General features: G+C 44.3%; 1 protein-coding gene across 2 annotated transcripts in view; it reads right to left on the reverse strand.

Moving 5' to 3' along the window:
- MAD1L1 (mitotic arrest deficient 1 like 1) overlaps positions 1-26863 on the reverse strand; it is a 751355-nt gene that overhangs the window by 713540 nt on the left and 10952 nt on the right. For both annotated transcript variants that reach the window (XM_073648135.1, XM_073648136.1), the window contains exons 6-9: positions 21347-21428; positions 20652-20782; positions 19295-19409; positions 18135-18196 (exon numbers count right to left, since the gene is read on the reverse strand). In XM_073648135.1, the coding sequence (XP_073504236.1) occupies positions 18135-18196; positions 19295-19409; positions 20652-20782; positions 21347-21428 (390 nt within the window). The remainder of the gene's footprint in view (positions 1-18134; positions 18197-19294; positions 19410-20651; positions 20783-21346; positions 21429-26863) is intronic.

Consider the following 26863-nt stretch of genomic DNA (forward strand, 5'->3'; position numbering starts at 1 on the left):
ACCTGCAGTATCTTCCTACCAAGACAGAGGAAGCCAGGCTCCAGCAGGAGAGGTATAGCCTGCTGGGGAGGAGCTAATTTTATTTAGATGCAATAATAGTGTCAGCCTCCAGGTGGCAGCAGACTATTCCATAGTTCTGTGTCCCCAAATGAGACGAACGAGAAAAATACTTTAAAAGCCGCCGGAGAACAAGATGCACAGGAGACTAGTCGGACAGGCAGGTCCCTGGCAGCTTCTCCCCTCCTGCTACCCAGGAGTGACAGGTCTCTCTCTATACACGCTCATAGGGATAGTGTCACGCAAGGTGAGGGAAAGACTAAGTGCCACACGAAGGAAAGAAGGGAAGGAAGCCCAAACACTAGGGAAAGGGGAGTGGAGACCCCTAGGCAGATCTAATATCACCCTGACTTCCCTACCGTCCCTATATAGGTTCCACACCTATCGCCGAGCAGGAACCTAAACCCTGAATATCCCTAGAGCTTGGCCCTAGTTAGGGAGGTGGCAGGGGGAGCACTAGTCAAACTAAAGACAACAATGTAGACAAACAAAGGGGATACACTTATCTCTCTGGTGTCTGCTCAAGCTAACGTCAACTGTCCTCCAAGTGCACCAGGGAAGAAAATAGCCAACTGCTACTGCTCCAAGCCAACACAGAGGTACATAGAACTATCACCGGCGACTCTCTGGAGAAACAGAGTTTTTAACTACCAAGGCAAGCAAGGGTGTGTCTATCAGCAGCAGAAGGTGGAGGAAACTGCTGGTTCCTAAAGGTAGAAAGATATAACAATACTAAAGAGATGAGAGGATCAAGAAGGCGTATGCAATACCAAGCGCAGTGACCTTGTGCAGCCAGCTCCAGAGCGACTGTCTGTCACACCTGACACACCCGTGACAGATAGACATGTCAATCCAGGGCAGTGGGCGGGGAGAAGCACCAGGGACCACCTGTCTGACTAGTCTCCTGTGCATCTTGGTTCCTGGTGGCTTCTCCCTGCTCACTGTCCTGGAGTGACAATTCTCCACCTATATATGCATGAGGGGTAGACCTGTCAATTCAGGGCAATGGGTGCGGAAAAGTAGCTGGGGACCCGCCTGTTCGACTAGTCTGTCATACGGCTTGGTCCTCAGCGGTTATTAAATCATGATTTTCTCCGAAACGCCGCAGCTTTTCAGAGCCAAACATACCTGGCTGAGATCATGCATAGTGTCTGATAGTGGATCGGACAGCATACATCAGCGGTTAGGTTGCCTTTAAACACTTGTAATGCAAAAGTTCTGAATAAGTCACATAAAAAAAGGACTTCACAGGCCTCAATGGAAAACAAAAGTCTATTCAGAAACGACCGTTCATACCAACAAAAAAAACAAAAAGCATAACACAGTAGTACATGAATATGTCTGCTAGCATTGTAAACCACTGGGTCTGCCATAATACAGTAACTAGCAGATATGGAGGAGGGGGATGCAGCTGCAGGATGTGAGGCTGCATGTAGTGAGGAGAAGTGATTGACCCACAGCAGAGTGCACTGTGTAGGCGGCAGGTAACTACACCGTACAAAGGTAAATGTCACACCAGGAAAAGTAATACATTCACACACACACACACACACTACAGACCAAAAGTTTGGACACACCTCAATTAAAGATTTTTCTGTATTTTCATGATTATGAAAATTGTACATTCACACTGAAGGCATCAAAACTATGAATTAACACATGTGGAATTATATACTTAACAAAAAAGTGTGAAACAACTGAAAATATGTCTTATATTCTAGGTTCTTCAAAGTAGCCACCTTTTGCTTTGATGACTGCTTTGCACACTCTTGGCATTCTCTTGATGAGCTTCAAGAGGTAGTCACCGGAAATGGTTTTCACTTCACAGGTGTGCCCTGTCAGGTTTGATAAGTGGGATTTCTTGCCTTATAAATGTGGTTGGGACCATTAGTTGTGTTGTGCAGAAGTCAGGTGGATACACAGCTGATAGTCCTACTGAATAGACTGTTAGAATTTGTATTATGGCAAGAAAAAAGCAGCTAAGTAAAGAAAAACGAGTGGCCATCATTACTTTAAGAAATGAAGGTCAGTCAGTGCGAAAAATTGGACAAACTTTGAAAGTGTCCCCAAGTGCAGTTGCAAAAACCATCAAGTGCTACAAAGAAACTGGCTCACATGAGGACCGCCCCAGGAAAGGAAGACCAAGAGTCACCTCTGCTTCTGAGGATAAGTTTATCCGAGTCACCAGCCTCAGAAATCGCAGGCTAACAGCAGCTCAGATTAGAGACCAGGTCAATGCCACACAGAGTTCTAGCACCAGACACATCTCTACAACAACTGTTAAGAGGAGACTTTGTGCAGCAGGCCTTCATGGTAAAATAGCTGCTAGGAAACCACTGCTAAGGACCGGCAACAAGCAGAAGAGACTTGTTTGGGCTAAAGAACACAAGGAATGGACATTAGACCAGTGGAAATCTGTGCTTTGGTCTGATGAGTCCAAATTTGAGATCTTTGGTTCTTTGTGCGATGCAGAAAAGGTGAACGGATGGACTCTACATGCCTGGTTCCCACCGTGAAGCATGGAGGAGGAGGTGTGATGGTGTGGGGGTGCTTAGCTGGTGACACTGTTGGGAATTTATTCAAAATTGAAGGCATACTGAACCAGCATGGCTACCACAGCATCTTGCAGCGGCATGCTATTCCACCCGGTTTGCGTTTAGTTGGACCATCATTTATTTTTCAACAGGACAATGACCCCAAACACACCTCCAGGCTGTGTAAGGGTTATTTGACCAAGAAGGAGAGTGATGGGGTGCTACGCCAGATGACCTGGCCTCCACAGTCACCAAACCTGAACCCAATCGAGATGGTTTGGGGTGAGCTGGACCGCAGAGTGAAGGCAAAAGGGTCAACAAGTGCTAAGCATCTCTGGGAACTCCTTCAAGATTGTTGGAAGACCATTTCCGGTGACTACCTCTTGAAGCTCATCAAGAGAATGCCAAGAGTGTGCAAAGCAGTCATCAAAGCAAAAGGTGGCTACTTTGAAGAATCTAGAATATAAGACATATTTTCAGTTGTTTCACACTTTTTTGTTAAGTATATAATTCCACAGGTGTTAATTCATAGTTTTGATGCCTTCAGTGTGAATGTACAATTTTCATAGTCCTGAAAATACAGAAAAATCTTTAAATGAGAAGGTGTGTCCAAACCTTTGGTCTGTACTGATATATATATATATATATATATATATATATATATATATATATATATATATATATATATATAATGTAAAAAAGTTTCAAAATATGCAGGTTAGACATAAAATATTTAAGCGAGTCACTTGTGAGGTGGAGGTCACTACGAAAACACCCAATTAGAAAGCACAGCGTGTGAATATTTTTTTATTTAATAACCAGATTTTCCCATTAACTCAAATTCATATTTTAAAAGAGAAAAAATTGTCCCGAGTGCAGCTTCCTTCTGAAAGAAGCCTTTAAACGAACCTTCGGCCTGTAATCTTCAGGTCGCCTAGGTCATCAGCTAGTGAAAAGATGGAAGGCAAAGGAGGGAGACAATTCTAATAATAGGCCGGTCTTGTCCCCGTTTCGCCTTCACTGTGCCGAGCAAAATCAGCAGGCTCAAGCGTGATGTGTGTAGCCGCAGGCAGTAGGGCAGTCGCACAGTGTCATCTGGCTGCAGCAGGCAAGGATCAGAGACACGGGAACGGCATCAATCCCTGAGAGAAGCGTCTGGATCCAAGGAACTTGTAAGAAAAAAAAAGGAGAGCCCCAGAAGACAAAGCAGCCAGAGATGCAAACGCCAGGAAGGATGATAACGTGCGATACATGCAACCTACACATGTATGTCACACAGCGCAGACACCGCTCTCTGATCCTCCTGGTGATAGCTCAGCCATTTTCACTTCAGACATTCTGAAATCATTAAAAATGAGCAGTTATCGTTGTCGGACGTGACCGATACAAGAGAGTTGAAACTTGTTCTCAGCCGCCATCTCTACCAGCCGGCGTGATCACTGTCCAATCCTTCCAGCTTCCTTAGCGGTATACTCCTACACACTGCTCTACTCTAGCGCTGATGCTGCTGGAATCACACACTGCTCTAGCGCTGATGCTGCTGGAATCACACACTGCTCTACTCTAGCGCTGATGCTGCTGGAATCACACACTGCTCTACTCTAGCGCTGATGCTGCTGGAATCACACACGGCTCTAGCGCTGATGCTGCTGGAATCACACACTGCTCTACTCTAGCGCTGATGCTGCTGGAATCACACACGACTAGCGCTGATGCTGCTGGAATCACACACTGCTCTAGCGCTGATGCTGCTGGAATCACACACTGCTCTACTAGCGCTGATGCTGCTGGAATCACACACTGCTCTAGCGCTGATGCTGCTGTAATCACACACTGCTCTAGCGCTGATGCTGCTGGAATCACACACTGCTCTACTCTAGCGCTGATGCTGCTGGAATCACACACGGCTCTAGCGCTGATGCTGCTGGAATCACACACTGCTCTACTCTAGCGCTGATGCTGCTGGAATCACACACGACTCTAGCGCTGATGCTGCTGGAATCACACACGGCTCTAGCGCGGATGCTGCTGGAATCACACACGGCTCTAGCGCTGATGCTGCTGGAATCACACACGGCTCTAGCGCTGATGCTGCTGGAATCACACACTGCTCTACTCTAGCGCTGATGCTGCTGGAATCACACACTGCTCTAGCGCTGATGCTGCTGGAATCACACACTGCTCTACTCTAGCGCTGATGCTGCTGGAATCACACACTGCTCTACTCTAGCGCTGATGCTGCTGGAATCACACACTGCTCTACTCTAGCGCTGATGCTGCTGGAATCACACACGGCTCTAGCGCTGATGCTGCTGGAATCACACACTGCTCTACTCTAGCGCTGATGCTGCTGGAATCACACACTGCTCTAGCGCTGATGCTGCTGGAATCACACACTGCTCTAGCGCTGATGCTGCTGGAATCACACACTGCTCTAGCGCTGATGCTGCTGGAATCACACACTGCTCTAGCGCTGATGCTGCTGGAATCACACACTGCTCTAGCGCTGATGCTGCTGGAATCACACACTGCTCTAGCGCTGATGCTGCTGGAATCACACACTGCTCTAGCGCTGATGCTGCTGGAATCACACACTGCTCTACTCTAGCGCTGATGCTGCTGGAATCACACACTGCTCTACTCTAGCGCTGATGCTGCTGGAATCATACACTGCTCTAGCGCTGATGCTGCTGGAATCACACACTGCTCTAGCGCTGATGCTGCTGGAATCACACACTGCTCTACTCTAGCGCTGATGCTGCTGGAATCACACACTGCTCTACTCTAGCGCTGATGCTGCTGGAATCATACACTGCTCTAGCGCTGATGCTGCTGGAATCATACACTGCTCTAGCGCTGATGCTGCTGGAATCATACACTGCTCTAGCGCTGATGCTGCTGGAATCACACACGGCTCTAGCGCTGATGCTGCTGGAATCACACACTGCTCTAGCGCTGATGCTGCTGGAATCACACACTGCTCTAGCGCTGATGCTGCTGGAATCACACACTGCTCTAGCGCTGATGCTGCTGGAATCACACACTGCTCTAGCGCTGATGCTGCTGGAATCACACACTGCTCTAGCGCTGATGCTGCTGGAATCACACACTGCTCTACTCTAGCGCTGATGCTGCTGGAATCACACACTGCTCTACTCTAGCGCTGATGCTGCTGGAATCACACACGGCTCTAGCGCTGATGCTGCTGGAATCACACACTGCTCTACTCTAGCGCTGATGCTGCTGGAATCACACACTGCTCTAGCGCTGATGCTGCTGGAATCACACACTGCTCTAGCGCTGATGCTGCTGGAATCACACACTGCTCTAGCGCTGATGCTGCTGGAATCACACACTGCTCTAGCGCTGATGCTGCTGGAATCACACACTGCTCTACTCTAGCGCTGATGCTGCTGGAATCATACACTGCTCTAGCGCTGATGCTGCTGGAATCACACACTGCTCTAGCGCTGATGCTGCTGGAATCACACACTGCTCTACTCTAGCGCTGATGCTGCTGGAATCATACACTGCTCTAGCGCTGATGCTGCTGGAATCATACACTGCTCTAGCGCTGATGCTGCTGGAATCACACACTGCTCTACTCTAGCGCTGATGCTGCTGGAATCACACACTGCTCTAGCGCTGATGCTGCTGGAATCACACACTGCTCTAGCGCTGATGCTGCTGGAATCACACACTGCTCTACTCTAGCGCTGATGCTGCTCTAATCACAGGACTTCATTGAAGAAAAAGTTCTTTGCACAGACACAGTACTTGCCATTGTTTAAAAATTCTTTAATGGAATAATCAAGTTATTCTATTTTTGTCTCTCTCACTCCCTCACACTCTCTCTCTCCACACAGAGGAAGTTAAGGACTGCAGTTATGAGATTCCCTTCCTACACTGCCTTATACTAAAATGAACAGTGTCAATGAACGAAATTAACAAAACAGCATAGAGCCACCCATTTCTAGATTAGAAAATTAAATGAGTAATTCCAACAAAGACACTTCTTGCATGCACTGGAGGACCCCAAAGATACCCACATTCTAGAGATAGGTGCATGTTGCAAAAGTGGGACCCGCATCTATCAGACCATCTAGGGTGCATATGTAACACGCCTAAGGTGAGAACACAATAAATTGAATATTAGTGTATCACTGGGGATATGCTTTTGGAGGTCAGCCTTGGAAGTGATCAGATGATCGTCCCAGGTTCTTCTCCTGGGACCCCCAGCAAACAACTGATGTTCCATGGTGAAACTGCAGCCAGACACTGCATATCACCTTCTGCAGAAAATGCCTATTTGGGCGGTCATTCATCTATATATATAATTGTCTTATCCCGTCTGTCTGTCTGTCTGTCCAGGAAATCCCTCGTCGCTCATTGGTCCGGCAGCGGCCAATCAGCGCCGCGGGATTTCTGAAAAAAGATGGCGGCCGTTAGCGGCTCATCTGCCGGACGGAGGTCAGCGGCGATGCAGCGGGGAGATGAGCGGCGCTAGCAGCACAACTACCCCGACCGGCGCCGCTGACCTCCATGCGGCTAACGTCGGAAGATCAGCGGCTTGGCCCGCTGATCTCCCGACAGCAAGTGTGAACGGAGGACCGGGGAGCGGCGCCGCCGGTCGGGATGCTTCTGCTGCGAGTAGCCGCTCATCTCCCGGCTTCTCGCAGCAGAAGGAGCCGCACAGGCAGCGCCGCTCCCCGGTCCTCGCTAATAAGGAGCCGCACAAGCAGCGCCGCTCCCGGGCCCACACTAATACGACGCTGATTGGGCGCGATGGCCGGCCGCGACCAATGAGCAGCATTGGCGCCAAATTTAAACCCTGCTGTGCTGATTAGTCGCAACCACCGGCCGTGACCAATCAGCGATATTGGCGCCAAATTTAAACACCGCTCTGCTCATTGGTCGCGGTTACCGGTCACGAATTACCAGCATTATTGGCGACAAATTTAAACACCGCTCTGCTGAATAGTCGCGGCCGTGACCAATCACCATTATTGGCGCCAAATTTAAATAACGCTCTGCTGATTAGTCGCGACCACCGGCCGTGACCAATCTGCGATATAGGCGCCAAGTTTTAACACCGCTTTGCTAATTGGTCGCGGTTACCAGCCTCGACCAATCAGTGATTTTGGCGCCAAATTTAAATACCGCTCTGCTGACTGCGCCCGGTCGGCCGCATACCTATTCTAGAATACCCGATGCGTTAGAATCGGGCCACCATCTAGTATGTCATAAATAGAGTATCTCTCCTTTCTGGCTCAGAGTGGTTCCCAAACCGGCTGCCACTTTCAATGATGCTCAGGTGCTGCATGGACAAGGTTGAGGGGGACACTTTGTCTTTATGCAAATTTTGGATAAAAACTTTAAAATAATCACACAGCCTTGAAAAAGTATTCATACCTTGTAAACTTATCCACATTCTTTCAAGTTACACCTACAAACTTAAATCGTGACTTGCCTTTCTATCCAGCCCCCCTGTAGTCTGATACCCCTACATAAAATCCTGGGTCACCCATTGACCCCAGAAGTCACATAATTAGTAAACTGAGTCCATCAATGTGTAATTTATTCTCAGTATAACTACAGCTGTTCTGTGAAGGCCTCAGAGGTTTGTTTGAAAACATTAGGGATCAAACAGCATCAGAAAAACCAGGGAACACACCGGACAGGTCAGGGATAAAGTTGTGAAGAAGAGTAATGCCAGGTTAGGATATAAAAAAAAATAACCCAAGCTCTGAACATCTCACAGAGCACTGTTCAATCCATCATACAAAAAATGGAAGGAGTATGGCACAACTGCAAACCTACCAAGACATGGTCATCCACCTAAACTGACATCCCAAGCAAGGAGAGCACTAATTGAAGGAGAGGCCAAGAGGCCCATGGACATTCTGGAGGAGCTGCAAAGATCCACAGCTCAGTTGTTTCAAAACATTAACGATCAAACATCATCAGAAAAACCAAGGCGCACACCGGACATGTCAGGGATAAAGCTGTGGAGAAGAGTAAAGCTGGGTTAGGTTATAAAAAAATAGCCAAAGCTGTACATTTGGCTGGGACCAGATGCTTATTACATTATATGTTACCCATTAGGAAGGAAAGAATAAAAAAAAAGAGACAATAATGCCTATCAAAAGAAAAGGAAAATATTCTTTTGAGAAGAACAATTTAATTCAGCTAAGGCTTGTAATAAGCTGAGCTGCAATTATTAGAGAAAGCCGTATCATTGGAAAGTTGGCAGGAAGCTAGTGTTAGTCCGCGTTAGACATTTGGATATAATCCACAAATCTCCTCCAAGAAGCCAGATGCCTCTATGAATGGCAATGGCCCGTGCAGGCGGCCATAGAAGACATTGCTGAGTTGCACGTCTGGCACAGCTCGTGATGTAAAGAATGGACGCATCAATCCTGTCTCAGCTCATTAAGGGAGTCAAATGGACAGGAGGGTGTCATCGCCGGCTCATGGTTAATCACAGAAAGGTCTGACTGTCGCAGAAATGTAGGAGTTGTGCAAAAAAGTGCGACAATTTAACTTTGGCATAAAACGTCTGATGAATGGGACCCCAAATATTTTGGAAGTTTACTTAAAGAGGTATTCGCATCACAAAAATGTAAACTTAAATCACTTTATCAGTAAGAGGTCAAATCTCTGGAACCCCCACCCATTATTAGAATAAAGGGGTCTCAGCACCGGGCCAGTTAAAATTACCTGAAAAGCCAGGCGGACCAGGCGCTGCTCTGCAAGGAAAGAAGGGGAAGTGATAAATCAGTGCTTTGGGCCCCTCTATTATTAAGAAATCAGGCCCCCTCTAATCATAAATGAATGGAGTATCAGAACATGAAATGTACACTACGGTTCAAAAGTTTGGGGTCACCCAGACAATTTTGTGTTTTCCATGAATACTCATACTTTTATTTATCAAATGAGTTGTAAAATGATTAGAAAATATAGTCCAGACATTGACAAGGTTAGAAATAATGATTTTTATTAGAAAGAATAATTTTCTCCTTCAAACTTTGCTTTGGTCACAGAATGCTCCTTTGCAGCAATTCCAGCATTGCAGACCTTTGGCATTCTAGCCGTTAATTTGCTGAGGTAATCTTGAGAAATTTCCCCCCATGCTTCCTGAAGCCCCTCCACAAGTTGGATTGGCTTGATGGGCACTTTTTGCGTACCATACGGTCAAGCTGCTCCCACAACAGCTCAATGGGGTTGAGATCTGGTGACTGCGCTGGCCACTCCATTACAGATAGAATACCAGCTGCCTGCTTCTTCCCTAAATAGTTCATATATAATTTGGAGGTGTGCTTTGGGTCATTGTCCTGTTGTAGGATGAAATTGGCTCCAATCAAGCGCTGTCTACACGGTATGGCATGGTGTTGCAAAATGGAGTGATAGCCTTCATTATTCAAAATCCCATTTACTTTGTACAAATCTCCCACTTTACCAGCACCAAAGCAACCCCAGACCATCACATTACCTCCACCATGCTTGACAGATGGCGTCAGGCACTCTTCCAGCATCTTTTCAGTTGTTCTGCGTCTCACAAATGTTCTTCTGTGTGATCCAAACACCTCAAACTTTGATTTGTCTGTCCATAAAACTTTTTTCCAATCTTCCTCTGTCCAATGTCTGTGTTCTTTTGCCCATATTAATCTTTCCTTTTATTAGCCAGTCTCTGATGTGGCTTTTTCTTTGCCACTTTGCCCTGAAGACCAGCATCCCAGAGTCGCCTCTTCACTGTAGACGTTGACACTGGCGTTTCGCGTGTACTATTTAATGAAGCTGCCAGTTGAGGAGCTGTGAGGCATCGATTTCTCAAACCAGAGACTCTAATGTGCTTGTCTTGTTGCTCAGTTGTGCAGCGGGGCCTCTCACTTCTCTTTCTACTCTGGTTAGAGCCTGTTTGTGCTCTCCTCTGAAGGGAGTAGTACACACCGTTACAGGCAATCTTCAGTTTCTTGGCAATCTCTCTCATGGAATAGCCTTCATTTCTAAGAACAAGAATAGACTGTCGAGTTTCACATGAAAGTTCTCTTTTTCTGGCCATTTTGAGAGTTTCATAGAACAAATAAATGTAATGCTCCAGGTTCTCAACTAGCTCAAAGGAAGGTCAATTTTATAGCTTCTCAAATCAGCCAAATAGTTTTCAGCTGGGCTAACATACTTGTGCAAGGGTTTTCTAAACATCCATTAGCCTTCTTACACAGTTAGCAAACACAATGTACCATTAAAACACTGGAGTAGTGGTTGTTGGAAATGGGCCTCTATTCACCTATGTAGATATTGCAATAAAAACAAGACGTTTGCAGCTAAAATAGTCATTTACCACATTAACAATGTATAGAGTGGATTTCTGATTCATTTAATGTTAGCTTCATTGAAAAAAAATGAGCTTTTCTTTCAAAAATAATGACATTTCTAAATGACCCCAAAGTTTTGAACGGTAGTGTAAAAGCATCAGAACCAGAGCAAAAAAATAAATAAATAATAGCTTTAAATCAGAAGAGCTATCGCCATCTGGTGGATAAGTTAAGGAATTTTTCTTGCACTGAACGCTGGACTTTTTACAGATTGCTAGAGTTCAGAACAGGCCTAATAATCCTAAATGAATTTACAGAGAAAACTCAAAAAGGAACAAAGGTCGCTACCACCCAAAAAAAAAAAAAATAATAATATATACAGTACAGACCAAAAGTTTGGACACACCTCATTTAAAGATTTTTCTGTATTTTCATGACTATGAAAATTGTACATTCACACTGAAGGCATCAAAACTATGAATTAACACATGTGGAATTATATACTTAACAAAAAAGTGTGAAACAACTGAAAATATGTCTTATATTCTAGGTTCTTCAAAGTAGCCACCTTTTGCTTTGATGACTGCTTTGCACACTCTTGGCATTCTCTTGATGAGTTTCAAGAGGTAGTCACCGGAAATGGCCTTCCAACAATCTTGAATGAGTTCCCAGAGATGCTTAGCACTTGTTGGCCCTTTTGCCTTCACTCTGCGGTCCAGCTCACCCCAAACCATCTCGATTGGGTTCAGGTCTGGTGACTGTGGAGGCCAGGTCATCTGGCGCAGCACCCCATCACTCTCATTCTTGGTCAAATAGCCCTTACACAGCCTGGAGGTGTGTTTGGGGTCATTGTCCTGTTGAAAAATAAATGATGGTCCAACTAAACGCAAACCGGATGGAATAGCATGCCGCTGCAAGATGCTGTGGTAGCCATGCTGGTTCAGTATGCCTTCAATTTTGAATAAATCCCCAACAGTGTCACCAGCAAAGCACCCCCACACCATCACACCTCCTCCTCCATGCTTCACGGTGGGAACCAGGCATGTAGAGTCCATCCATTCACCTTTTCTGCGTCGCACAAAGACACGGTGGTTGGAACCAAAATCTCAAATTTGGACTCATCAGACCAAAGCACAGATTTCCACTGGTCTAATGTCCATTCCTTGTGTTCTTTAGCCCAAACAAGTCTCTTCTGCTTGTTGCTTGTCCTTAGCAGTGGTTTCCTAGCAGCTATTTTACCATGAAGGCCTGCTGCACAAAGTCTCCTCTTAACAGTTGTTGTAGAGATGTGTCTGCTGCTAGAACTCTGTGTGACATTGACCTGGTCTCTAATCTGAGCTGCTGTTAGCCTGCGATTTCTGAGGCTGGTGACTCGGATAAACTTATCCTCAGAAGCAGAGGTGACTCTTGGTCTTCCTTTCCTGGGGCAGTCCTCATGTGAGCCAGTTTCTTTGTAGTTCTTGATGGTTTTTGCAACTGCACTTGGGGACACTTTCAAAGTTTGCCCAATTTTTCACACTGACTGACCTTCATTTCTTAAAGTAATGATGGCCACTTGTTTTTCTTTACTTGGCTGCTTTTTTCTTGCCATAATACAAATTCTAACAGTCTATTCAGTAGGACTATCAGCTGTGTATCCACCAGACTTCTGCACAACACAACTGATGGTCCCAACCCCATTTATAAGGCAAGAAATCCCACTTATTAAACCTGACAGGGCAAACCTGTGAAGTGAAAACCATTTCCGGTGACTACCTCTTGAAGCTCATCAAGAGAATGCCAAGAGTGTGCAAAGCAGTCATCAAAGCAAAAGGTGGCTACTTTGAAGAACCTAAAATATAAGACATATTTTCAGTTGTTTCACACTTTTTTGGTTAGTATATAATTCCACGTGTGTTAATTCATAGTTTTGATGCCTTCAGTGTGAATGTACAATTTTCATAGTCATGAAAATACAGAAAAATCTTTAAATGAGAAGGTGTGTCCAAACTTTTGGTCTGTACTGTATATGTCTGTCTGTCTAGGAAATCCAGCGTCGCTCATTGGTCCGGCAGCGGCCAATCAGCGCCGCGGGATTTCTGAAAAAAGATGGCGGCAGTTAGCGGCTCATCTGCGGGATGGAGCTCAGCGGCGATGCAGCCGGGAGATGAGCGGCGCGAGGCGCTCATCTCCCGGCTGGTACCAGCAGAAGGACCTCGACCGCCGGACCCATCTGCGGGACGGAGATGCAGCCGGGAGATGAGCGGCGCGAGGCGCTCATCTCCCGGCCGGTAACAGCGGAAGGACCGCCAGCGTCGCTGACCTCCATGAGGAAGGGAGGACCGGGGAGCGGCGCTGCGGGTCGGGATACTTCTGCTGCGAGCGCCCGCTCATGTCCCGGGTTCTCGCAGCGGAAGTAGCCGCACAGGCAGCGCCGCTCCCCGGTCCTCACCAAGACGATTCGATGATTGGTTGCGGCCTTCGGACCCGACCAATCACTGATCTTACCGCAAAAGTTGCGGCCCGCGACCAATCACCGATTTGGGCGCCACATTTAAATAGCGGCCGCGACCAACCACCGATCTTGCCGCCAAATTTAAACACCGCTCTGCTGATTGGTCGCGACTAATCAGCGATTTTGGTGCCAAATTTAAACACGCTCTCCAGTCCTCACTAACACGGTTCGCTGATTGGTCGCGGCCGCCGCCCGCGACCAATCATCGATATTGCCGCCAAATTTAAACACCGCTTTGCTGATTGCGCCCGGTCGGCCGCATACCTGTTCTAGAATAACCGATGCATTCGAATCGGGCCACCATCTAGTGTATATTTTTTATATATATATATATATATATATATATATATATATATATATATATATCGGAAAAAGCATTAGGCACAGATGTATTACCATATATAGATATATCCACCTGTGTATTTATATAGCTGTGGCCTTACAGAGTCTGTCACTGTCAGTACTGACTGGACAAGGCAAAAAAAAAAAAAAAACGGGAGAAAAAAAATAAAGAAAGCCAACTAGTAAAATTAAGTTCTTCACATAAAATGTCCAGGAAGAATAACAGAGGAACAATACAATGCAAGTTTTTAAGAAAATATTCTTCATAATAGTTTTTTTTTTTTTTTTTTTTTTTTTTTTAAGATTAGACATATCAGGAAAGCACGTAGGAGCAGATTCATCAAATTAACCCCATGTCTGCAGTTTAATAGCATTTGGGGACATGGCAGGTTCCCTTTAAGCCTGGGGTGTGTGCCTCTTATTGAACTTCGTGCCATTTTCAGCAGCCCGGCACCCAGTCATGCCTTGTCTTTGTCTTACTTTACGCCTCATTATGGTGTAGGTTATGATGATTTTGGGCTCCGTTGATCCTATACCGCGCCTCTTGCTTTGCTACTTTTCAAAATGTTAGTGGAACTTTATAAAAGAAAAAAAAAAACACAGCAAGTGTCAACATTATTTTCACAACTATTTATGCAAACGTATTCCTATCAGTTTTATGTTCAATTTGTGGCACAAACTATTTGATGAATTGGGGTCTTGCAGTACAAAGATGTCATCAAAATGGTTTTCCATAAACAAAACTTAAAAGGAGCATTCACATCTCCAAGATCCTATCCCACTAAGTAGATGTAATAGTAATAATATTAGCAAATACCTCCAATTATAAATGTAGTATAGTTCTTCTGATTAGCTATGTCACTTACCCCATGTGCATGGCATTGCAGTAGCTTAGGTATCCATGGTTACAACCACACATATAGTGACAATTGTTTGGATACTTAAGCTATTGCAATGCCCTGCACATGGGGTAAGCGACATAGGGAATCAGAATAACTATACTACATTTCTAATTGGAGAGATTTGCTAATATTATTATTACACCTACTACATATTGGGATAGGATCTTGGAGATGGGAATACCCCTTTAAGTCTAATCCACTGGACAGGTGATAAGTGTATGATGGCCGGGGGGTCCAATTGCTGGATCGTGAGAATGGAGGTCCTTGAGTCCCCTCTATGAATGAAGAGGTTGTGTGCATGCTCCATAGGAGTCTATGGGACTGATGAAGACAGCCAGGGAAAGTGAATGGGCAGGAATGGTGAGGTTTTTCTTTTGCTAATCTCAAAGCAATATTGGGGGTGCAACTGTATCGCCATATGCAAACATCACTAAACATGGCGTTGGTCCCTTTGTAGCTACAATAACGTCCATTCTTCTGGGAAATAATCATACAAGATTTTGGAAGCTTTTGTGGGATTTTTTGCCCCTTCATCCAGAAAAGTATTCGTGAGGTCAGACCCTGATGTTGTCTTTGTTCTCTTTCATCCCAAAGGTGTTGGATGAGATTGTGGTCCAGGCTGTGTCGGCCTTCCACCAAACTCCCCCTCCATGTCGGTATGGAGCTTGTGCATCGGGCACACTCAAGGGGAACAGAAAAGGGTCTTCCCTAAACTTTTCCCACAAAGTTGGAAGCTACAATTATCCAAAAAGTCTGGTGCTGAAGCATTTAGATTTCCCTTCACTGGAACTAAGGGCCCAAGGACGACCCCTAATAACAGCCCATAGTATTATCCTCCTCCACCATCTGTACAGCGGCACAATGCAGTCAGGGGGTAACGTTCTCCTGGAATCACCAAACCCAGACTCCTCCATCAGACGCCAGATAAAGAAGTGTGATCCGTCACTGCACAGAACACGTTTCCTCCAGAGTCCAGTGGTGACAGCTTTACACCACTCAATCCGACGCTCAGCATTGTGCTTGGTAATGTACGGCTGAGTGCAGCGGCTTCCAGCGGGTGCACAGTTTTGTACTGATAATGCCAAATAAAGTATGGATGAATTTACGTAGAGAGATGGTGACTTTTGGCCATGTGAATATATAATATATTTATTACAAACGATTCCTACCTCCTTCATGACACCACATCAGTCACAGCATCCACGCTGATCCAATCCCCCATTCCCCAACCTTCCATTATCAATTTTTTTTTTTCCAAATTGGAAACAGTATGAAATCCGCCTAAAGCAAGTTAAAGCGCGGCCATAAATTATTTCCTTGGGCACAATTAAAATCCCCCCCATATCTTTTCCCACCGTTCTTTAATAAATACATATTCATTCTCGTTGTTACGTGGCTTAATCAAAATCTCGCTGCTTCCTCTGAATCGTCTCATTTTAAATGAAGATGTTATTAGACTGAGGGAAAATAAAAATATTAGGGGAAAAAAAAAAAACCTTGTCACTCATTTTCATTTGTCTCCCGCTGCTAAATTACTTCATTAAACACGAACAGCTTGAAGTAAGTAAAAGCAAATTTTTTTTCTCTCTTCTTCTCGCCAACCAGAAAGTCACTTAGGTGGAATACCAAGGGAAGGACGGCGGCGAGGGGAGGACGGGCGGCGGACCGGCATCCGTCAGACAGGGCGCCTCGCCGCACGCAGGAAGGGTCGGGGGAGGGGTGCAGTGACAGATGCTGGTGATTACGAGGAGGATCGGAAACACATATGGATCCATTATAATTGGATTTCATTATGAGCAGAAAAATGGCAAAAGTAATTTACTGGTAAATCACCGGCTCTTCATATCCCCATTTAGGAATAAGTAAGCAATCGAGGAAAGATTCTATTTTCTGTCTATTATTTCTGTAAAATAAAACGTTTCCTTTATTCTGCTGTAAAACGACTGCGAATCAGTTAGTAGTCGGTTGTTGAGCACCTTACATTCTAGGAAACGTTCCCATCTGCTGGGATTTGTTTCACTGACATTATACCCCAGAACTGCATTCATAATTCGGCTGGTTGCCATTGAAATTCAGTCATTAAAATCTCCTATAAAGCAGCGACGCCATCCTGTGCAGTGCAAGGTGTAAAGGTAACAATTCTCACAAGCTCTGTGCAAACACTGAACAAGCAGCGAAAACATGGACGCTTTTGGTTTTGCTATTTTCGAGGAAGCGCAAGATGCATTTACAGAAAATCTGTTGGCGCAAATTGTTCAAACTAACTGGTGTTATTTTATTGTTTGAACACCTTTTCAACAGTTACCTCGTTCTTAAAAATTCTGGATAAACCTTTTAAAAGAGAGCAATACAAAATGACTGTTCAAACCAAGCACAGGTGCTCGGTGCACCCTTGGTGTGGCCAAACAGTTCAGTGCACGTTCCCATCTACTTGTTTTCCCTCTGTCTACACCCTCCTCTAACTCCTGTAGAGTCAGAATGGCGGAGATAGATGGGAAACGAGCAGCTGGGAAGATGAACAATGTGTGGCCACACCAAGGGTGCACCAAGCGCTTGTGCTTGGCTTGAACAGTCAATTTGTATTGCCAGAGTCCCTTTAAAAGACTGAGACAAAGAAAAAAAATGCTGAATACCTGATATAAGTCATATCTGCCTCCTACTGACACTAGGCGTAAAGCCCACCGGGGGGAGCCACTTTTTTTTTTTTTTTTTTTTTTTTTTTCACCTAGTGTCAAGTCTACTAATGGCAGGGCCTATTATCCACGGTCCTGTCACCCCAATGTCACTGCTTAACAAATTGTGGTGTCTATTTTCTCCTATCGCGACTCGTGAAAATGAAAAAAAAAAAATTGAGGCGAAAGCAAAATTTTGCCAAATTTTTCCAGTTTGTGTTAATAACTATGAAGTACTTAAGGATTAAAGGGGGTTATCCGATAGTATTTTTTTAAAGCATGGATTGATTAAAAAATAATAAACTAAATAAATATAAAAAAATAATAAACTGAGGCATAGTCACCTTCCAGCAGATCTAGCACAAGCAGCTCCGGGGGTCTACAGAGGATTTGGAAGTGGTGACTGCTTATGGAGCCGGTTCAGATCGCTGGAGCAACCAGCATTACAGATGATGCCGACATAAAGTAGATGTATGGTAAATGTTATTTATTAACCATTTTATATCATATGCCCATCTCATTTAAGGGCGTAAAAAATAAAAGTTTGAAAATTACTAATTTTTCGAAATTGTAATTAAACTTCAGATATTTTCATAAAATAAAACAAAATCACATGGAACTAAATTACCCCTAACACAAAGTACAATGTGTCAGGAAAAAAAATCTAAGAATCACTGAGATAGGAAGAAGCAATTCAGAGTTATTATCACAAAGGGGATTAGAAAACCGCAGAGGGTGAGGTTATCCTGCAGATGTCAGTGTAGATTTCACCCCATGTACACCGTCATACTCCACATGATCATATACTAGGCACTTACTTGATGCTGAGTCCAGTCATTTGCTCCATGCTTTCCCAGCCCTTTAACTTCTTAAGTAGTTTCTATATAATACAAAAAATTACACTCAGTCAGAACATATTTCTCTAAACAGAAGCAGATTTTATTTTGTTCATTGGTAGAATATATAACCTAGGAATCAGCATTTATTGACCACCATAAAAACTGGATTCACACACAGTTTTGCAGCCTCTCTCATGGAGTAACATGGAGTAACTCATTTTGAGTAACAATTTTGTTGCTACAGCCCCTTCCTGCAAAAACATGGGCGAAGCATCCTTTTTGCAGGGAGGTGTGTGTGGAGCTGGCCCCGCTCCATACACAGTGGCTGAATTATATGGCTGAAACTTTCCTGCTCTAATGAATAAAGTTTATTACTTTTAGATATCAGACACTTTTTTTTTTGTTGTTTTACAAGGGCAAAGCTAATAAGAGTGATTTGGATTGACAGCAGCCCCCCCCCCTCTTTTTTTATTTTTTATTTCATACATTTGTGCAATAGCTCCATAAAATCATAAAAAGACCTTTGGTAAGTATTTTAACATTTAATTACAGATTCCGTCTATAACTGGGGCTGATTGGGACACCCAGGACTCTGCAGCTCCTGTTTCCTTCCCGAAACACAGCGATCACATGGCTGCCGAGTCCGGAGGAGGAAGCACTGTCAGAGATTCTTATTCTATATTCTAAGTGTTCGTTCAGCTCTATGTATACACTGATCAGGAAGGCAGAGATGGTAACAAACCCTCTCTGCCTTCTAAATGGAGAGTTTGGCTGTGTCTAACAACCATCTACCTGCTCCTGCAGCAGCTATACTTTGCAGTGACATTTTCGAAAGTCAATGCAAAGTATAATGGGGACCACCGGGATGTTTATCTCCTATGGGTGGTCCGGAGGTAGTTAAGTTCTTAAACACTTGACTTTGAAAGGGAATGTTGAGGTCATCATTTCATCTTGTTTGCAGCAACCATGACAAGTGAAATGTAGCACAACTAGACCCAAACTAGACACTACTTAGAGGCTCTACCCACTGGGCTCATTGAGGGATGTCCGGAGGAAGGGACCCCACCTTATGTTATCAACATGGCAAATGGTGCACACTGGAAAAGATTGTCAGGATTATTTGGCTGAGTGTCACTTACCTCTTTATCCAGCTCTAAAGTTACCAGATTTTCCTTCATCTGGTCATAGCGTTCAGCAGCTCTGCGCAGCGATTCCACCTCTTCTTTCAGTAAGGCATTATTTTCTCTCATTTCCCTGAATAGAGCAGAATAAAATTAAATATATAAATCATCTACAGCAACAATTGTTAGTGAAAAGGAAAAGGGAAATCCACCGGCACATCCAACAGGAAATAATTAAAAATTGTTCTTTATTGAAGAAAAAACTAAAACATGCTAAAATGAAACCTCAGAAACCTGACGCATTTCTGGTGTATACAACACCCTTATTCATAGGACGATGTTGGTTTCATTTTAGCATATTTTCATTTTTTCTTCAATAAAGAACAATTTTTAATTATTTCCTGTTGTATGTGCCGGTGGATTTCCCTTTTCATTTGCTTGTGATCACCAATGGGTGCGGCACCCTCAGGATGGATTCCGGCTGACATATGATTTTGAAATCGACAACGTGGTAAGCTTTCTACAATTCCTCTCCCCTCCTCCCTTCTACGCCAACAATTGTTAGTGGTTTTAACTAATAATATAATATTAATTTGCATATTTAAAAGCCCAACTGTGGTAAAAATTTGAGATTTATCAAAACTAGTGGGAAAAAAAAAAAATAATGGCGACAGTAGGAAGACTTATTATAACGGGGAACTTTTCTCTTTTTGGTCTGCAACATACACAAGCTGTGACCTGCTCAGGATGTCCTGCTATGATCCAGAATAGAGGGCTCCTCAAGTGAATGGCCTCCATGATATATTACATTTCCTGGGGCGGCCACGGCTTCCCACAGAAAGACCAGTTTATTGCCAAGAGCAGGATCCAGGACAATTTGTTAACCGCCACATTGGCTTTGCAATAATATTAAAGGGGTTGTCCATGCATAGGTTATCAATAGCAGATCGATAGATCGATGGAGGTCCGACAGCCGGCGCCCCCACAGATCAGCTGTTTTTTTTAGTCCAGCGGCTGGATGTAGATGCTTTGAATGGAGCTGCTGAGTGCAGGTCCGATTAAATCGTAACATATTAACATATGCTGCAAGGTACTGGAGAACATCTTCTATTGAAAAGAACATGAGCCATGCTGCTGCAGACGGTAATGGCCAGCAGCGGCTGCTACACTTTGAATGGAGCTGCGCTCCAAAAAAATAATACAGTTGATCAGTGGAAGCACAAGGTGTCGGATCCCCACTGATCTGATCATTAAAAACCTATACCCAGTCAACCCCTTTAAGTCTACTATCATTATACTTTGCCCTTAATTAGAGGGTCACTGGCTCGCTGACACCAGGGGGACCCAGTTACAGAGACAATCCCCAATGATTTACCTGTGGTAAGAATTCTCTTCCCTCAGCTGCTGTAGTTCTCTCTCCATCTTCGGTAGTTTTTCCAGGTCAGACTTCATGCTCTTCACAATGGTGGCATCCTGCTCCTGAGATGTCAGCGTCTGCTCCAAGGTCTGTGCAAGGTAAAATGACTAAGTTATTGTCAACGGACCTCTCTCTTTGGATAGGCCCCCAATGTTCTCAAGTCATCACGTGCCCTACATTGGACAGCTAATGATACAACTAGATAAGGAAGAGTTTGGGTATATCGTGAACAGTACACTCTGATCAACTATTGGCACATCTCACTAAGTATGAAAAGAAAGACAACAACCTGTCATATGAAGGACCTTTAAACCTTTTAATAAAAAGGTGCCATTTGGCTCATCCAGATATGTATTTTTGGTCCACATGTTAAATGGACCATACACAGACCAATGCAAGTGAATGGAGGAGTTCAGATGCATCAAGCTTTACCCAAATACATCTTTCGGAAGAATGATATACAGACACCACCCTTACAGCAAAATTAACGGATCAATTCCTATTAGCATAAGAAACTGTATTTGGTCTTGAAAAATTGTTTCAAAAGTTGACGCACGAAAACACAAAACAGAAATACAATGTGGATGAAAATTGGAGAAGTTTACAAATGCTTATCTGGACCTCGGCCTTAAAAACATCTGTAATTTACCTACCTTTATCTTTAATTCATAGTTGGCATTTAACACCTGTAGATCCTGCAACGCCTGTGTTGTCTGACTGCTGTCCTGCAGCTTCCTACAATACACACAAGGAAACATGAACAGTCACTTATCCATCCATACATTGTTTTCCAACTCAATCTATGCAAGTTTTCCCATTTATATATTATGTACAGTACAGACCAAAAGTTTGGACACACCTTCGCATTTAAAGATTTTTCTGTATTTTCATGACTGAAAATTGTACATTCACACTGAAGGCATCAAAACTAGAAATTAACACATGTGGAATTATATACTTAACAAAAAAGTGTGAAACAACTGAAAATATGTCTTATATTCTAGGTTCTTCAAAGTAGCCACCTTTTGCTTTGATGACTGCTTTGCACACTCTTGGCATTCTCTTGATGAGCTTCAAGAGGTAGTCACCGGAAATGGTTTTCACTTCACAGGTGTGCCCTGTCAGGTTTAATAAGTGGGATTTCTTGCCTTATAAATGGGGTTGGGACCATCAGTTGTGTTGTGCAGAAGTCTGGTGGATACACAGCTGATAGTCCTACTGAATAGACTGTTAGAATTTGTATTATGGCAAGAAAAAAGCAGCTAAGTAAAGAAAAATGAGTGGCCATCATTACTTTAAGAAATGAAGGTCAGTCAGTCCGAAAAATTGGGCAAACTTTGAAAGTGTCCCCAAGTGCAGTTGCAAAAACCATCAAGAACTACAAAGACACTGGCTCACATGAGGACCGCCCCAGGAAAGGAAGACCAAGAGTCACCTCTGCTTCTGAGGATAAGTTTATCCGAGTCACCAGCCTCAGAAATCGCAGGTTAACAGCAGCTCAGATTAGAGACCAGGTCAATGCCACACACAGTTCTAGCAGCAGACATCTCTACAACAACTGTTAAGAGGAGACTTTGTGCAGCAGGCCTTCATGGTAAAATAGCTGCTAGGAAACCACTGCTAAGGACAGGCAACAAGCAGAAAAGACTTGTATGGGCTAAAGAACACAAGGAATGGACATTAGACCAGTGGAAATCTGTGCTTTGGTCTGATGAGTCCAAATTTGAGATCTTTGGTTCCAACCACCGTGTCTTTGTGCGACGCAGAAAAAGTGAACGGATGGACTCTACATGCCTGGTTCCCACCGTGAAGCATGGAGGAGGGGTGATGGTGTGGGGGTGCTTTGCTGGTGACACTGCTGGGGATTTATTCAAAATTGAAGGCATACTGAACCAGCATGGCTACCACAGCATCTTGCAGCGGCATGCTATTCCATCCGGTTTGCGTTTAGTTGGACCATCATTTATTTTTCAACAGAACTATGACCCCAAACATACCTCCAGGCTGTGTAAGGGCTATTTGACCAAGAAGGAGAGTGATGGGGTGCTACGCCAGATGACCTGGCCTCCACAGTCACCAGACCTGAACCCAATCGAGATGGTTTGGGGTGAGCTGGACCGCAGAGTGAAGGCAAAAGGGCCAACAAGTGCTAAGCATCTCTGGGAACTCCTTCAAGATTGTTGGAAGCCCATTTCCGGTGACTACCTCTTGAAGCTCATCAAGAGAATGCCAAGAGTGTGCAAAGCAGTCATCAAAGCAAAAGGTGGCTACTTTGAAGAACCTAGAATATAAGACATATTTTCAGTTGTTTCACACTTTTTTGTTAAGTATATAATTCCACATGTGTTAATTCATAGTTTTGATGCCTTCAGTGTGAATGTACAATTTTCATAGTCATGAAAATACAGAAAAATCTTTAAATGAGAAGGTGTGTCCAAACTTTTGGTCTGTACGGTATGTAAAATAGAAACATAGTTACTTATCGATAACAGGATTTCTCAGAGCCCATGACAGCACCACGAGCGAGGGGATTCGCCCTTCAAGGACAGGAAACCTACAGAATAAAAGGGTGGCACCTCTCCCTGCATCAGTTGGACTACAGAAAACGAGAGGACCTCCAAGGTTATTACAACAATACAAACAAAATTATAATGCTTATTAAAACACCCTGTGATCTACACACAAACAAGCCAAAGTGTGCTCACCCACACGTGATGGAGGGAATATACGGATGCTGCCATGGGCTCCGAGAAATCCTGTTCCCAGTAAGTAACTACGTCTTTCTCTTTCCCCCATGACAGCAACATGGAGAGAATTAGAATTTAGGGAGGGACCACAGCCTCCAGAACCCTTCTCTCAAAGGTGAGATCAGAGGAAGAGGTCAGATACAACTGATTTGTTTGTAGAAGTAGAGGGAGAAGACCATGTCACAGCCTTACATATTTGCTCTTTGTAAACATCTGATTTCTCCGCCCAGGTGGTTGCCACTGCTCTTGTTGAGTGAGATTTTCTTCTGGAACGACATTCCCACCTGACAAGTAGGCTAGAGAGATGGCCTCCCTAATCCATCTTGCTAAAGTGCTTTTTGAGGCCTTGAGCCCCTTTCTAGGTCCCTGAAAACAAACAAAGAGACCAATCCTTTCTACAAACCTGAGTGGCCGGTAAGTACTGAACCAGACACCTTCTTACATCTAATGTATGAAGCTTCCCTTCCATAGTATTTTTGGGGTTGGAACAAAAGGATGGAAGGACTATTTCCTGGGATCTATGGTAACGAGATGCAACCTTAGGTAGATAGAGTCATTCTTCAGCCAAACCCAGCCTATCCCTCTAGAATTTGAGTAAAGGGAGGGCCTGCAGACAGGGCCTGAATATCGCTAACCTTGCGGGCCGATGTAGTAGTCTCGTTTTAAGTGATAGGATCTTAAGGGATGTTGAATATAAAGTCTCAAATGAAAGGTTAGCTAAGACTGTCAGAACCAAATTTAGGTTCCAAGGAGGTCATTTCTGGTTTTAAATGGGCCTAGATCTAGCAGAGGACCTAATAAACCTGAAGACCCAACAATCATAATTATAAAGGGCTCCTAGGGCAGAAATTTGGACCTTTAAAGTAGTGGTGGAAAGCAATGTTCTAACCTCCTTTGCAGGAACTCTAAGATGGAGGTAACTGGTACCCCCTTCCTGTGCTTTGGCCTCTGAGGTGGAGAGGAGTTTCTTCCAGGTTTTCCCGTAAGCCTTAGTGGTGACAGACTTCCTACTCTGAAGTATAGTAAAAATCAAATTAGGGGAAAAACCTATGTCCCTCAGAAGCGCCCTCTCAAATTGCAAGCTGTCAAATTCAGATTGGTTCCCTGAGGATGATATACTGGCCCCTGGGAGAGAAGATCCAGAATCTCCGGGAGCACCCAGGGGTCAGTGACTGACATCACCCTTATACAGGAGAACCATGTCTTTCTTGGCCAGAAGGGGGCAACCAGAATAACTCTTGCTCTGTCCTCTCTGACTTTTCTTAGCACAGCTGGGATCAAAATAACTGGGGGAAAGGCATAGGCCAGACTGATCCCAAGGAATCAGGAAGGCATCCAGAGCTTGAGGGCTCCCCCTGGGATCTATGGAACAAAATTCTTTTACTCTTTTATTCCAACTGTTGGCAGAAAGGTCTATGACTGAGAGGCCCCACATATTTACAATCTGATCGAATATTGATTGTTTCAATACCCATTTGCCCTGATTAACTGGTTTCGGTCGGAAAAAATCAGAAAATCTGCTCTGTAGTTTTCTTACTCTTTTATGTGGAGTGCTGTTAGGGAGATTGACTTCCGCTACCTGAAAAATGCGGCCAGCTACTTCCATCAAGGGCCTGGACCTGGTTCTGTTTTGATGGTTCAGATACCCACCACTACTTGGTTGTCTGAAAACAACCTTACATGGTGACCCCGAAGGGCTTTTAAGAGTTCTACCAAGGCACGTTCCAGTGCCAACAGTTCCTTCATGGTTGAGGAGACAACTTTCTGGTCTCCTTTCCAAAATCCCTGAACTATTGTGTCTTTTAGATGAGCCCCCCAACCACTGAGGCTTGCATCCGTGGTCACCACCCAAGTAATCCTATTTACCCAAGGAACTCCCCTGGATAGCTTCTCTACTCTTAGTCACCAACCCAAGAAATGAGTAGTTCTTGAAGACAGAGTCAACTGTCCTTCTAGATATCCTCCCGGGGAAATCTTGTTTCCTAAGATGTCCCATTATAGTTCCCTGGTGTGAATCTGGGCCCACAGTATCGCCGGGATACAAGAGGTCAGAGAACACAGAAAAGACATGACTTTCCTCAGGGTCATGGAGGGGGATTTCAATGCCCGTGAAATCTGGCCGATACTCCTTTCTATTTTTTCCTCTGAAAGGCGACATTCCTCCTTTCTGGACTCCAATATGAATCTGAGGAACTCCTTATGTTTTTTTTGGCTCGACTTTTGATTTTTTTTTAAGTTTAAGAGCCATCCTAAGTCTGTTAAGGAAGTCATAACCCTTTCCCGCTGACTTCTGCAATGTTAGACTTAACTGCCTACCATCAAAAAGTCGTCTAGATAAGGAATAATCAGGGCATCCTTCTCTCTCAGGCGTGCCATTACTTCCGCAATCAGCTTGGAAAATATCCGAGGAGCCAGGCCGATTGAAAGGGCTTTGTACTGAAAGTGTCTGATTATCCCATTTATGGAGAGAGCTACCTTGAGGAACTTTTGGCAATCTTTGTGTATGAGAATATGATAGCATGAGTCTCTCAGATCTAGGACGGTCATAAACCAATCTGGAAAGAGGATTTTTACAGTTGTCTTTATTCACTCCATTTTGAAAGTTTAAATCCTCAGGAATTTGTTCATCTTTTTCAGGTTGATGATTGTCCTGAAGGCTCCATCAGGCTTCTTTACCAGTAACAGTGAGGAGTAAAATCCATTCCCTTTTTCCTGGAAGGGAACCTCCTGGAGGACTGTCTTGCTCACTAGCTTTAGAACTTTGGACTCTAGAGCTAGTTGTTCCTCTGGTGAGGACCACAGGGGAGTCACTGCAAAGTTTGGATGGGGAACTGTCTGAAATTCCAATTTTAGGTCTGACTTTATTAAGCCCAATGTCTAGGAGCTGCTAGAAATCCTTTCCCAGGCAGGGAGGAAGAGAGTTAGTCTTCCCTTCACCTGGAGAAAAACATCACTGGGAGGGCTTCTTATTGTCATGGACAGGGTTTCGAATAAAAAGTCTCGACCTCTTTTCTTTCTATTCTCTCACTTATGATCTCTGGTGGGGGAGGGGGTGGGGTCTCCTACAATTAATTTTCCTGTTCCAAAAGGACTTCTTATATGAGGGGATGGAGAGGATGGGGAATTCCTTTTTTATATCATCTGTGTTTTCAATATGATCCAATGTTGGCCCAAACAAAAATTCGCCCTCACAGTGAATGGAGCAGATTTTAGACTTTGTCTGAAGATCTCTGGGCCAACAATTTAGCCAGAGGGTTCTACGAGCCACGTTAGAATAAGCTGCCGACGTGGCTGCTAGCCTAATTGAATGGTCAGAAGCATCTGCAAGGAAAGCAGCTGCCCATCGAATTAAAGGAATGGAGTCTAACATCTTATCTCTAGATACCTTGTCCCGGAGCGGATTCAGTAAATTATCTAGCCAGA

Source organism: Phyllobates terribilis, unplaced genomic scaffold, assembly GCF_046119375.1.
Source record: "Phyllobates terribilis strain yellow unplaced genomic scaffold, ASM4611937v1 Scaffold_9__5_contigs__length_417890890, whole genome shotgun sequence".
Taxonomy (NCBI): domain Eukaryota; kingdom Metazoa; phylum Chordata; class Amphibia; order Anura; family Dendrobatidae; genus Phyllobates; species Phyllobates terribilis.